We start from the raw sequence: 14,195 nt of genomic DNA on the forward strand, positions 1-14,195 counted from the left end.
AGCAAACTTTAATCTTTCAAACTATGTAACTTACTATGAGCAAACAATGAAAGGAGGTGTTAAATTATTCATTATCAGAAGTAACTGATTTCATTAACAGAAGCAAATTGATCTCATCAGAAGCAAACTGATTTGCATCTACTCCCCCCTCCCCTCACCACCTATATGTATCTGACCAGTTTCTTCTTACCCTCCATGCATCTGACAAAGAGAACTGTGGTTCTCGAAAGCTTATGCTACAGTAAAGTTGGTTAGTCTTAAAGGTGCTACTGGACTCTTTACTATTCATGCTGACTACTGTCCAAACATTTTCATGGTGTTTCTAACTGGAGTAAATTGAAGGTTGTGGTGGTAACTTACCCTCTTTTCCTTTAATTTCCCTCTAAAACTGACTACAGAGCACATCTAGTACCTGTTTTTACATATTTTTCTACAGCTTTCCCCTACTTCAATCTGCTATCATCTTTGTAAAACATGTCTTTGTTCAGCTATAGCCATATGTCATTTTCAGGTACTTTTCTTGTCTACTCTTCCAAACTATATTTTGTGGCTTAAACATTTTTGTTGGCAGAACAAGTGGCCTCTCCCAATACTTTTGGTTCCTTCATCTGACTCTCCTACCCATTATGCAGCACATGTTTTATATCGGCTTTAATCTTGTGTTACTTTTTTATTTGTTTTAGGGATGTACAGATTTCCATTTCCATATGAGAAACAGGAAACACTGCTTTTCTAATGTTTCAGAGATACTAGCTTCAATTCGGCAATAGTAATAGAATCACTGAATTAGACAAGTGCTCATTTTTCACAGAAAGTGAACTTTTTTAAACAATAAGGGATCTTGAGATGGCATGGCTGTATTTAGTTTCTTAATAAAGGACTACATGATCCCTTTTCTGTCAAGCAGATAAGCATTTAATCCAGACCATACTAACTTCTGATAATTTAAATGCCCTCTATATCTGTAAAATGGAGTGTTACTCATCATCAATACCAGAAGTATCCAGTTAGATGATATATCAATAACAATATCCAATTAAGTTCAGCAACACTAACTGCAATTTTGTTTCAGGTTTAAACAGGTACTAGCTGAATACTACATATAGTTATGAGAAGCCACTTTGCCAATGACGCTAATGGGACAAAAAAGAAAATTATTTTGTCTGCTACTCAACAAAGAAAAGGCCTAGGGTGCTTCCATCTTTTTCAAAAATCATCTATTAAAGCCCTGGCACTTATAATATCCTCTTCTGATCACCCCTTGTTTATGCATTATTTTCCCTTAGGTTTGTTGACAGCTTCTTCCAAGCTTGAAATTGTTTTGAAATTTCCCTGTTCTCTTTCTCCCTAAATACTTGAAGAGTTCTCTACTCCAATTGTTGATTCTGCTGTGCCCTTATACTGTCCCCTGTATTTTTTTCTTCTTTGGGAGGGGGGTGTCACTGCTATCTTGTCTCCTTTTAGAAATAGATGTAAGCATAAGCCCAGATTAAGCACTCACTGTTCTTTCACTAAATGGCTATTTTACATTAACTCTGCCTTTTCAACCACCCACTCCTATTCAATTTTCTTTTCCCTCTCTTTTTGATCCCCATTTTGATTATTACATTTCTTCCATTTGTATTTATTTCTCCCATTTCTACTTTTTCTTCTCCTAATCCTCTGTGTCACATCTTTAGATTGTTCACTGTTTACCATTTTTATGTTTGTGGTTAATCTACATGACCCTTTCCCTTCTTGTCTACCTTTGTAAAGGACCACCCTAGACTGTCTCCTCCCTCCCACCCCAAAGCCTGCAGGGCAGCAGCAACAGCCCAGAATGCCTCTGTTGGGGCCCTTTGACCTTCTGATCACCCCACAGAAGGTGAAGGTCAAGTTAGGCTGCCTCAGGATGCTGGGAACAGAGGCTAGATGCAGCAAGCAAGCCAGCAGCATTCCCCAGATGCAGGGAGAGGCATGCTGGCTGATGATGTCATCAGCTGGCACCTCACCCATCCTCATGCTGCAGAGCTGCTGCCCAACCCAGCTGCAGCCAAAGCACACCAAAGAAGCCCGGGATGGGGCGGGGAAATGCCTGGTCAGGCAGGCAGCATCATTAGGGAAACGGGTCCAAATAAAGGGTAGCAAGGGATCCAGAGAGAGGCCTGTGGAGGTGTGGTCATACTCTGAAGCTAATGCTATGATTCTTTATTTTATCCTGTACTAAGTTTCCTGAACTTTCAGTCTACTTGTGTCCTATCTTCCCTCTACTGGTTGTGTCTCCCTCTCAGTTCAATTTCAAAGAGAATTACCAACCTCCAGGTGGGACTTGAAATTCTCATGAAATTACAACTGATCTCTAGTCTGTAGAAATCTACTTCCCTGCAGGAAATTGAAGCTTCAGAGGGGAAACTGTATGGTATGCCATACAGGTGAGGAGAAATAGAAGCACTACAGTGGCTATAGTGGGTGCTATATGATAGAAATAACTGATTCTTGGCTATAAAAGTACTAAAGGTCAGAAGACAGTTGGGGTGAGAAAGGGATTGGACTGATGTTGGCAGGATCTTCATAAAAGTCTTTTTCCCCTTAATACTCATAAAAATCTGAAGAGGATTTTAAGAGGTTTTTAGGTTGAGTGGAATGTAATTAGAGAGCAACCAGTTATGCCAGCACATATATTTAGGATCAAAGGGTTAAGATAACATATGCAACACATGCATACTGAAGACTACAAGTGATGTAAGTAAGAGGAAGAGGTGGGGTGGTAGTGATATGAAGTGGGAAATTTAAATTTAAATTTTGGTGGGAAGAAACAATCTCATAGGAAGGGGAAGAGTTGAAGGAGTTAACTTTTGGTTGGGATCTGATATTACATGATGCAGCATCACATTCCCCCAGAGTTCCCACCACAATTACTGCTGTCCCCAGGCACAGACCCCAAGTCTCCTGAAATTCCCAAAAACGAAGTTGGCAATCCTAATTTTACCTCACTTACTCCAGAGAAACAGGTATCACTAATTCCTGGTATTTATTTGCAATCACATGTCTCTTTTCTTGCTTCCATGAGCAGCTAACGTTCCTAATAAACCAGTAACTGCCTCCTATAGATTATTTTTTCCATTTATTTTTCCTTCTCTTTCAGCCCAAACCTAAGAAAGGGGGGGGGGGAGTGAATAGGAAGAAAACCAAGGCTGACGTGGGCGTAAGTGGCTCCAAACGCCCTTCCGCCAGTGGTGGCACGAGGCATGCTACCGCCTCCGGGCCACCACCAGCGGGAATGCTTCACGGGCGGACAGAGGCGGAGAAGCGGTGCAGACCCCCGTGCCAGCACAGGAGGGGGCGGGGCAGAGGGCGGAGCCGGAGTCAGTTCGATCCCTAAGCCCAGCCAGGCATGGGAACGCCCACAGTGGCGCAAAAGAGCTACACCACAGGAAAAGGTGGTGTAGCCCATAGAGGCCCATTGCCAGGGAAAACTCGGCCCCCTCTCCGAGCGCCCCACCCCACCCTCACGGCCTGAAGGAGCATAGGATGGGAACTATCACGGGGGCCAATCCGCATCCGCTTCCAGGGTGGATAAGCTCCCCTCCCCACAGCCAATCACCTTCTCACGCACCCTTCAAAACGTCCAGCTGCGCAGCTTATGACCTCAGGTAAGTGAGCACATGACCAAAGGCTCTGCCCCTCTGCTGTGGGTACTTTGAGCACAAGGCGGGAGTGTACGCACGGTGGCGGGCACTGAGTACACTTTGGGGACTTTGCAAGAAAAGTGGGAGAACTTTGCATTTGCTCAAGGGAAGAAGGGCAAAGTCCAGAATGTCTGGCTAACTAACAATAACCACTCATGTTTCCTTGCAGGTTATCTGACTCTGAAGTTCCATCTCAATAAGGAGCGAGGTAGCACTTACCGGTAAGGAGATGGGGTGGTGGCTAAGCCGGCTCACTGATTTGTGCTGGCTGCCCCATCACCTGAACTCACCTGACCGCTAGCCCTTGGCGGGGGAGAGGACAGTGGCGGCAGCCCCTGCCTGCCCCAGAGGCAAATGCACAGAAAACTACTCTTAACCAGGTGTTTGTAACTACCTGCTCACTTTCTCCCTTAAAGGTAAAATCACCCCAAGGCAGAGCACTTCCTCGCCAGAGGTCTTGCATCAGCTGGTCACCAGCTGCACCTGTGGAGCTCCCACTGCTGCTCTCTACTATGTGCATCTTCTCAGATGTTGGAGTGTGGGCTTTGGCTTGGCTGAGTTACTTACTACACATCTGTGTCTTTCCCTGGCAGGCACGTTGTCCGGGAGACAACCAAGCATGTCTGCTTCAGCCCCCACCCCACCCCAATCCTCTGCGAGTGTCATTCAGATCCAGCCCAGGAAGCAGTATCTCAAGGCAGTCAGCATCTCTGCCCCACTCCTGGGAGCGCAGAATGAGGGCTGCTCAAAATGCATTGGCTACCAAGGGACAGTGGCACTTTTCCCAGTTCAATAAAACGTGTTGAAAAACAACAAACTTCTGTGTTTGCATGCCTGGCTGACATTGTCATTAGCCCCTCTCTCAACACCCTGTCACACATGTCCACTCACACATCCCCACAAATGTATCAAGCGGCACCCTGTCCAGCCTCTCTGCCCCCTTCCTCCCCTCAATGTAACTTCAGGCAGAGTGGTGGGAATTGAACTGTGGCCCATGAGTGTCTGCGGGGAGGGGGGAGGCACTGAGGACTTTCATTCTCTGATAATCTGAGCTACTGGCATCTGATAAGCCAGGAAGATGGTTGCTGCAGGTGGAAAGCTGCTGCCAGGAGGTGGGGGATGTGTTTGCGGAAGCAGGGATGGACTTGGCATGGGGAGGGTCTGTCAGTTCACTCTGGGGGGGGGCATCTCCCCAGTACTGGGACATGGCTGTCAAGATCCAGCCCCCGTTCTTGCTTTGAAGAGATGCAGTGATGTGTGCAAGTTGCGCAGCAGCAAGTCTGAGCGAGCTTTTCATTCCCCTCATTTCCAAACGGCCTCCCAGCCTCCCACATGGTTCCCAATGGGTGTTCCTGTCACTCATTGATGGCCCCGCCTCCCCCCCACCTGCTTCTCCAGAACCTGGGGACTACTTGAGGTTGCTAGTCTCCAGGTGGTAGCTGGAGATCTCTCAGAATTACGACTGATCTCCAGGCAACAGAGATCAGCTCCCTACTATCTGGCCCTACTTTTCAGGGAGGGGGAACCTTTTTCTTTTGGTGGTGGCAGCGGTGGAGGATATGTGCAGGTGCACCAAGCTGCAGCCACCAGCCTGGCCCTCCCTATTGGCTGCGCTGCTGGTTGCCCCTCACCTGAATGTCAGGGGAGGGGTGTGGCCATTGGCTGGTGTGAGCAGGATTGTTCTGGGAATGGTGGGCGGGGCCCTCCTAGGGGCTGCTGCATCTCGCCTGGCCACGCTTAGGCGCCGGCAGGACTATCCTGCAAAAATCCATAGGGAGCCGTGCAGCACTGCCCCATTTACACCGACGCACAAGCGATGACGCTGCCTGGGGGGTTAGGATTGGGCTGCCCGTGTCTTCTGTCTTGTTTTGTTAAATTGTAAATCTTTGTCAAGGATTCTACACAGTTCCTAGTCCAGGTTAATTCAGTTTATAAATAATAGTTATTTGTTAGCATTACTTATAGTTACAGTGGCCCACAAATGACATTTGAAAATCTTGACAGAGTGCAATTCTAAGAATGCTTTCCTGACAGTAAGCCTTACTAAATAAACCTCAGTAGAATTCCAAGTAGACCTCTTAGTAGAATTCCAAGTAGACAATAATACAGCTTTCCTAGTAGTCCTTCTAGATTTCGATAGTGATAATTTTCGTTTCCTCCTACTCTTGTGCCTTCAACCCCTCCTCTGTTCCTAACAATTAAAAGCACCGATCACCACAGGTGCATGTCAGAACTCAAATGGTAACAGATATTTTTGTTATTTGTAGCATGATACTTCATCTCCATGCACAGACAACTGCATTCAAAGATCACTCAACAGGAGTTCAATAGAACTCTTTTTCAAAGCACTCTTTCCCTATCAGGGCTCTTCTATGTAGGCACACTATTGCAATACCAGAAGCACTGCCACTTATCTAGTCATTCATGGCAAACAGGTGTCTTTCTACCCCTCACCATGCAACATCTAGCAGCCAGGAAATCTGAATGATTCCAGCATACAGGATCCCTAACAGAAACATGACAGGTACTCACTGCTGGGATCCTAGCAAAATGCAAGCTGCTGAACATATGTGTGTGTAAAGAGCCATCAAGTTGCAACTGACTTATACCAACCTTGTAGGGTGGTTTGCCATTGCCTGCCTCTCTGTAGCAACCCTGGACTTCCTCCCATCCATGTAATAGCCAGTGCTGACCTGCTTCACTTCCAATACCTGATGAGAGTGGGTTACCTGGGCCATCCAGGTCAAGGCTGCTGAACATAGCAAACTGACATGTAAAAAATCTTGACAGATCTTAGAAAGAAAAACATCTGGAACAGTAATGGCCTCCTGCTTCAGCTAGTACAGTTTTAACCATATATGATATTAAGGAGAAGTCACAGAAAGAAAACAAAACATTCTACACAATCCTCATTGTAACATTATCTTTGATAAAAATTGGTTGGCTTTTTTGTATAACAGATTATCGTATTTATGACACCTTAACAGATACAACAATTGATGGGGGGTTTTAATATACATTTCATTCATCTCTGTGATGATATCACAACTACATAGGGTTGCCAGTCCCTCACTGGGGGCAGGGGATCCCCCACTCCCATCCTCCACCCCCACTTATCTGGCCAACGGGGGAGGAATGCACCTCCCAGGGCACACTCCCAGGCAGTGCTATGCACTCCCGTGGGACCAATCCAGCCCGAATTGGGCCATTGCGGAGCATGGTAGCACTCCTGCGCTCTGCAGTGGGCTAATCCAGGACAATTCTGGCTGGATTGAGCGCAAATTGGGCCAGATCGGCCCTCTACAGAGCACAGAGGCACTCCCACACTCCTCAGCAGCCTGATCTGGCCCCAAATCGGGCTGGATTCAGGCCAGATCGGGCTGCTGCAAAGTGCTGCAGTGCTCTCATGCTCTGCAGAGGCTCAATTCAGGCCGAACTGGCCCAAATCCATCTTGATTTGGGCTTGATTTGGCCCACTTCGAAGCGCAGGAGTGCTCCCGGGCGCAGCTGTAGCCGACGTGATGCCATCATTTCCTGGAAGTGACATCATTGCACAGGCTGGGAGTGCGCACACGAAGAAGAAGAGGGGGAGGTAAATAAAAGGTCCTCCACCTCCCGCTGGGAGGACAGGGGGATCTGGCAACCCTACAACCAGAATATCATATGCTTCTAATTCCCTTATATGTTAGCTGGAGGACGGACACAGATTTCAGTAGTGACATCATTGTAAACCATTTTGCCTTGCTGGACAGAGAAACACAATCAATAGCAAATCTGAATTATTCAAATAAAATAGCTAGATAGGTTGGGGCTTTCATCACACTCAGAAGAACAACATATTAACAAATTTAAAACGGTTACATTAGCAAATGCATTCTGTATGTATACTGTATATGAGAGAGAGAGAGAGAAAGAGAGAACATGTATGTGTGTGCATACACGTGTGTGCCGTCACACCATCAGGATATTAGACGATATTTTACATCTGACATTTTCACTTCCCACTGAGTTATCCATAAGTTTGGTAACCATTCAGAAACCATCAGCAGTGAAAAAGGTTGTAAAAAGTTTCTCTTACCTTTGCCATAAAAGAACTTTCTATAGTAATATGCACCAAGATCAATGTGTTCGATGATATACCGTTTTACTTTCTCCCTGTGAATTGGCTGATTCTCCCTAGGTACCTCTAGTACAGAAACACCAGCATTTGTGCAATGAGAACTTAGTGAAGACTCAAAGGAGCAACTTTCGCCTGAAGAAAAAGATGTTGAGTTTGCCCTAGAGAGCGCAATCCGCCTATCACCTTCTCCACCAGTTTCATTACGGAAATAAGAACAACTCAATACTAGGTCATTACTTTTTCCATCACCTTCATCAGCATCTAGGTTCTCTTTAGAATTGAGATCCTCTTTACTTCCCAAAGGAGATTCACAGCTTCCAATTTGGCCTGCTGCCATTGGAGTTTGTGATGCAGCTGAAGCTCCAGTGGTTATATTTTTTCTTTTCCCCACAGTTATCCTAGTAACCATTGCATCATTAATGTTAAACAAAATGCTCTGAACATCATAATGTGCAAAACATTTCTGACAATGCCAAGGATGAACATTCTTCTCAAGCCCCTTATCCTCTAATTCAGACGAGAATTTAAGAGTTTCATGTTCACTTCTAGCAGTTCTCAGTTTTCTAAAAAGAGACGTTTCTGCAGCTTCAGTCTTCAACCGCCATTTGAAAGGTTTGTCCCGATCTCTACCAATAAGCAGGGCACTATCCATATAGTCCAGTCCAGAAATTCTGACAAATTCTCCTCTGGAAATCTGTGCTGCAGCATGGAGACTTGGAGAAATTGCTGTGTCACAGTGAAAAAATTCAGAAAATCCAAATGGCACACGTGTTTTGTGTTCAAAGTTTTCCACTCTGTAGCCTCGTAGCATTGCAAAAAAATTCTCTCCAGACAAGCCTTGTCGGTCAATTGACGAAGTGCTTCCATATTCCCGATGAAGTGATGCGCCTGTATTTGGGTTGACAGCATTCTGATCCAGTACATCCTCTGTATCAATATCACTAATTGTAACATCACTGTTGCTTCTTTGCCTTATTGGGTGAAGCCCTCTATGTGGAGAATGGACAGATATGTCTTCTAATGCATACCTGGACTCTGCAAATTCTAAATCAAGAGTTTCTTTTTGCTGTCCTTCACTCTGGTCACCATTTACTGATACAACACTCTCGTAACTGGTTTGAGGCCTACTATCCCATGTAGCTTTGTTTAGTTCCTTGACACAATCTTTTTTAGGTGGCCATTCAGATACTCTGGCTCGGACACCCATTTTAGGCATAGCTGGGGTACCATTAGCAGGACTGTTATTTTCACCTTTGCTTGTTGCACTTAAAGGAAGAGGAGGACCCATGTTACCATTGACAGCTTTAAATTTTCTGGCAAAGTAGTCATCAGACTGCATGCTTCTTTCAGATTCCTTGAACTTTGAGGAGGCTCTGCTGAGTTTCTGCTTTTCTTCCTGTGAAGACTTCTGATCATTCATATCCACACAATAAGAAAAGAGTACCAAGCCTTATGTTCAAAACAAGTGCTGCTGATGGAACATTTCCATTAACTGTAAAATGACCAAAAAGAACCATGAGACATATTTTTTTTAAACCTTTCAGGTTCCAGAAGATATTTTGTTGGAAGTCATTTCTGACTCTGTGTTTTATTTCTTCAGATCAAAAACAAGTCTGATATCCACTCACTTTTATTCCATGAATCTGTGTACCAAAAGAGAGAGAAGAAATCTGTCAACACCTTTTGCGTGCAAAATGTCAAATACAGAATCTAAACTGAGTCTACAGCACAGTCACTATCAGTTGTAGCTCTGAAACATAAGAAAATTTCCAAGCCAATATGATGCACATCTTTTAAAATTACTGAAACATATAAATAAATTACCTTTTATTTCAGCAAGCTGCAATATTTATTGGTTCTTTTTTAGACTATAATCGAATAGATTTTTTTTAAAACACTGAGTGGTCATGAGCCTTTACTTTGGGCAGCAATTAGTAAAACATTATTACATTGCAGAATATATCTCACCCCTGTCCTGTAGCTCATAGTATGAGTTTATTTTTGTTCTCACTACTTTTGTGTGTTAGAACTAAGAATTATACCAGAGCCTATCTTATACCATTAACAGTAAAATTCTAAACACTGTTACTCCAGTCTAAGCCAATTGAAGTCAATGCACTTAGACTGGAGTAACTCTGCTTAGGATTTTCCTGGAAAAAGCCTTCTCTATAGAGAGATCTCAGTTATGGGAATGCCCCATTCTCCTGGCATCTAGTCTTTTGAGCTCTGAGAACTAGATCATAATATTTATTTTCATACTTCTGGTTGCTTAGGGGATATTTTTAAACTTCTCCTTCTGACCCACACAAAAAAATTTCTTTTATCTTGATTTTAACTCTTTCCATATGATTTATTAATTTATTGTAGACAGCTAATTTGTTACTGGCAATTGTTTTAATTAATTTTCCTTTACTGCTGTTTTGCTATATTTAAATTAATATTGGAAGCCTTCCAAAGGGCCTTTGGGGTTGAGGGCTGAAATAGATATTTAAATAAATGAATACTATAGCATTAGCAATTACAATGTTTATTCCTAATATGCTGATGAACATTTTATCCTAAAATCTTCATATTAGAACACCATTAAATTATTACACAGTGATCAGTTATATAAAGATTTAGATTGCTTCAACATGTAGATCCCACCCCCCACCCCAAATGGAAAGCAGGAAGTATTTGCTTTCGAAGGGAACATCTACAAGACATGATCTCATGTTCATTACAAGCATTACATGGCATTCCTCAGGCTTTCCTTTTTAAATAAGATTAAAAACAATCATATTTAAACCTGTCTATAAGGTGGCTGTAGGGAAGTATCGATGTGGACATTCCCTCTGTTCCAGTATGGGGGTGGGAGATGGAGCTAAATTACACTTTCAAAATGGCACAGGACAGCTTCCTACCACATGTGGAGAAGGAAAGTTAGGGGACAGGAAAGTTTCAGGGCCATGGGTTGGGGGCCCAAAATGTTGGAGACAGTCGACTGTAGCAATGTGCTAGTTGCATGGATGCCATTTCCACTCTGCGGGCTGCTGCCGCCATAACAAAGTATGTTTTAATGCCCCTGTATACACCTATCCTATCACTTCACTAAGCAAAGTTTATTTATGTATTTCCTTTTGGTTCATGTTTGAAGCCTTCATCCCACAAGTGACTCTTCCATTGGAGGAAGGGTCACTTAAGTTGGAGGAAGGATCCTTAGGTTTCTTGGAGGATTGGTGGATCCACCCCACTGAAAAAAGAGAGAGAGATCTTTTTTCATTGAGGAAAAAATACATCCATTGAGACAGTAGTAACATCTACAGTACTACAAAGACTATATCATGCACAAAACAAAACAAAAAAAAAACCCTTTGGAAAATAACAAATGATTCTTTCCCTCCCTCCACACACAACTAGGAGGACACAAACAAGGAAAAGAATTACTGTAGAAGTCTTGAGTTATACATCTTTTACCTTGATCAAATTGGTACAACTTGTTTGGTACATTTACATCCCAAAACAAAATCCATGTAACACCCTTTATTAAGATAAACCAAAATGATACAAACCAATGCATGTTATTTGAGTTTTCCTGAACTTTTTATGAAGCTGGAAGTCTAAAGAAAAGGGAGGAAGAAAAAAAGTTCATCTTGAGACCATCTGTCTGCTCCTGTATGAAAAGACATTCAGGAGGTCTCAAGATCATAGTCTGAAACTCCCCTCCCCCTTTTAACATCCAGCCTGATGAAGGTGGATTGACTATAACGGGGGAACAAGCCAAGGGTCAGAGCCATGGAAGAGTCCCTCGTATCAGGCTGGCCGGAACTTATTGATAGAAAATTATACAATGAGAAATTCTTAAAATTATTTAGATATATGCATTGCCTAGTATACAGAGCCTAGTAAGGCAGGCAAACTAAAAAACTGGCAAATATACCAGATGAGTTTATTTAAAATGTTCCCTATATATGGAAAGTTATAGGACATTGAGTAAAACTCATTGCCCAACTGGCAAGCAGCTTAATTAAATTATTATTAAAACTTATGGAAACTAATTACAATGAAACTGGAGAATGCTATGGGAAGAAGATCTAAAGGATCCAGGGATTCTGTCATGCCATTTTAAAAGAAATGAATAAAAGGCAAACAAACGTATGGATAAGCAGAGTAGTTTTAAGTGTTATTGTCTTCTTCATAATCTCACATATAATACACAACCTGCTTGCTTTTAGACATTAACTATCTCAACCATTCACTGTAAAAGCCCTGTGTGTGGGACTTTTAACTATGCAAAGAGAATGAGATTGCATGTGCTGTGCTTACTACAGACCCCCACATGTTCAGAACATGTTCAGAATCTGAACAGAGATATATGCACCCTATAAAAGAGTTCCCAATAATGAGAAGAAAGTTGTATGCACGCAGGCTTTATACAAGCATTGATATAAAAAGTCATGGTTGTAGAACATATAGCACACATTCTCTACATCTCAAACTGAATCATACATAAAATAGACCCAGGATTAACTTTCTAAATATAGAGTGCTATAAATTGCTTGCAAGAGTTAGCTGAGTAGCATACAGCTGCTGTATAATCTATACTCAGAGTCTCTCCAGACAAAGCTACAACTGCCAAACGCAATCTAATAATTAGCATAAGCAAGAGGAAGGACTGGACCATGACATCAGCTTATCTGCTTCACATAAAATCAATTGTTTGGAAACAAATCAAAGGCCACTATAACCATAGAAATTCTAAATGAATGGCTGCTGGAAAAGGAATCAGCTTCTAAATCCTAATGAGTAAAATAATTTCTAAGCAAATCTTATGTTACTTCCAAAACTTAAGAGAACTCTTTAAAATTAAAAAGTTGTTTACTGAAATCTGATCTGAAGACCACATACTCACAAAAATATTTTTAGAAGGTAAGAAACTACAATCAGATTTTGCAGACTGTGCTACTAAAGCAATTGGAAATAGAAGATAACAATAGTCAACTGGCAGTTCAGCAGTGGTGGTGGAAAGTACTGTCAAGTCATAGTTGACTTATACTGACAAACCAACCAAATTAGTATTGCATGACAACAAATTCTTATGGTACATCAGAGCAAAACTACAGGTTATAGACATACAATTGTAACAAAAATAGAGCTACTTTTCCCTGGGGGAGGGACGTGGAATAGAAAATCAGGGAGAGACACGTAATTCTTTTCTCCTCTGCCCTTTGCTGTTAGAAATTATCTACCCCCCATATCCCACAGCAGCCTTTCCCTTCTACAAAACAGGATTCCAAACACATGTTTATAACTGCATGGGGAAAAGCTGGATATTTTTGGATATGAAACAAAGAGGACACACTATTGTGGTCGAGAATCTGCAGATTAAATAGCACTTCATCTCTATTTCACTCTCTGTAGATAGCAAATGCAATAAACTGTTAGCCTATGTGGGAACCATAGCAATTTTTCCTTTAAGCTACTGATCAACAAGTCATCATGATGACCTCTCTACCAGCCCCTTGAAGGGAACATGAAATGTGTTTAACCTTATCCTGCAGCATAAAGATTATGGGCCAAAGTGCTATGAACTGTGGCCATTGATTATTTCTTACAAATTGCATCCTTGTAGGATAAGATAAAAGCCCAGTGGCTCCCTAAGAACTAACATTTATTTGCTATGAGTTTTTTTTTAGTTTAGTTTACCTTTTCAGATACACACAGGTGTGTGTACCATAGTGTACCATAGTGGCTGTTGCTGTGACTTCATAGAGACTCTGAATTCTTCAGTCCAAATAGACAGCTCTCTTGTTACAGGTAAGTGCACCCCTGCTTTCTCGTGCCTCCATTCCCCTGGGACAAGGGGAATACTCCATATTCTTCACAGTCCAAAAAGAACAGAGATTGTAGGGTAATACTAGACTTAATATATTCAACACATTCATCAAACTGAGGCATCTCAGATGGAAGATGATGAGATCTATCACAGAATCCCTACTAATGGAGGGTCCATAGGTCAGTGGCAGACCACCTGCCTTGCATACAAAAGGTCCCAGGTTCAGCTCCTAGTGCCTGTTGTTCATGGATCTCAGGGCCGACCTTCACATCTTACTGTGCTAGATCTAATGGAAGCATATCTCCACATTCCAATCTTTTCCAGACACAGAAGACTCCTCCATTTCTGCGCAAGGGGGCTCCATCTATAGTCCAGACAAAAGGTCCCAGGTTCAGCTCCTAGTGCCTGTTGTTCATGGATCTCGGGGCCGACCTTCACACCTTACTGTGCTAGATCTAATGGAAGCGTATCTCCACATTCCAATCTTTTCCAGACACAGAAGACTCCTCCATTTCTGCGCAAGGGGGCTCCATCTATAGTCCAGAGCACTTCCATTCGGACTCTCCACAGCACGAAGGGCCTTCACAAAGAA

At 42.7% G+C, this 14,195-nt stretch overlaps 1 protein-coding gene across 3 annotated transcripts in view; it reads right to left on the reverse strand.

Moving 5' to 3' along the window:
• Nucleotides 1–14,195, reverse strand: part of SIPA1L2 (signal induced proliferation associated 1 like 2) — a 137,622-nt gene that overhangs the window by 98,725 nt on the left and 24,702 nt on the right. For all 3 annotated transcript variants that reach the window (XM_054988074.1, XM_054988065.1, XM_054988055.1), the window contains exon 2: nt 7,747–9,431. In XM_054988074.1, the coding sequence (XP_054844049.1) occupies nt 7,747–9,208 (1,462 nt within the window). In that variant the 5' untranslated portion in view covers nt 9,209–9,431. The remainder of the gene's footprint in view (nt 1–7,746; nt 9,432–14,195) is intronic.

This window comes from Eublepharis macularius, chromosome 1, assembly GCF_028583425.1.
Source record: "Eublepharis macularius isolate TG4126 chromosome 1, MPM_Emac_v1.0, whole genome shotgun sequence".
Lineage (NCBI taxonomy): Eukaryota > Metazoa > Chordata > Lepidosauria > Squamata > Eublepharidae > Eublepharis > Eublepharis macularius.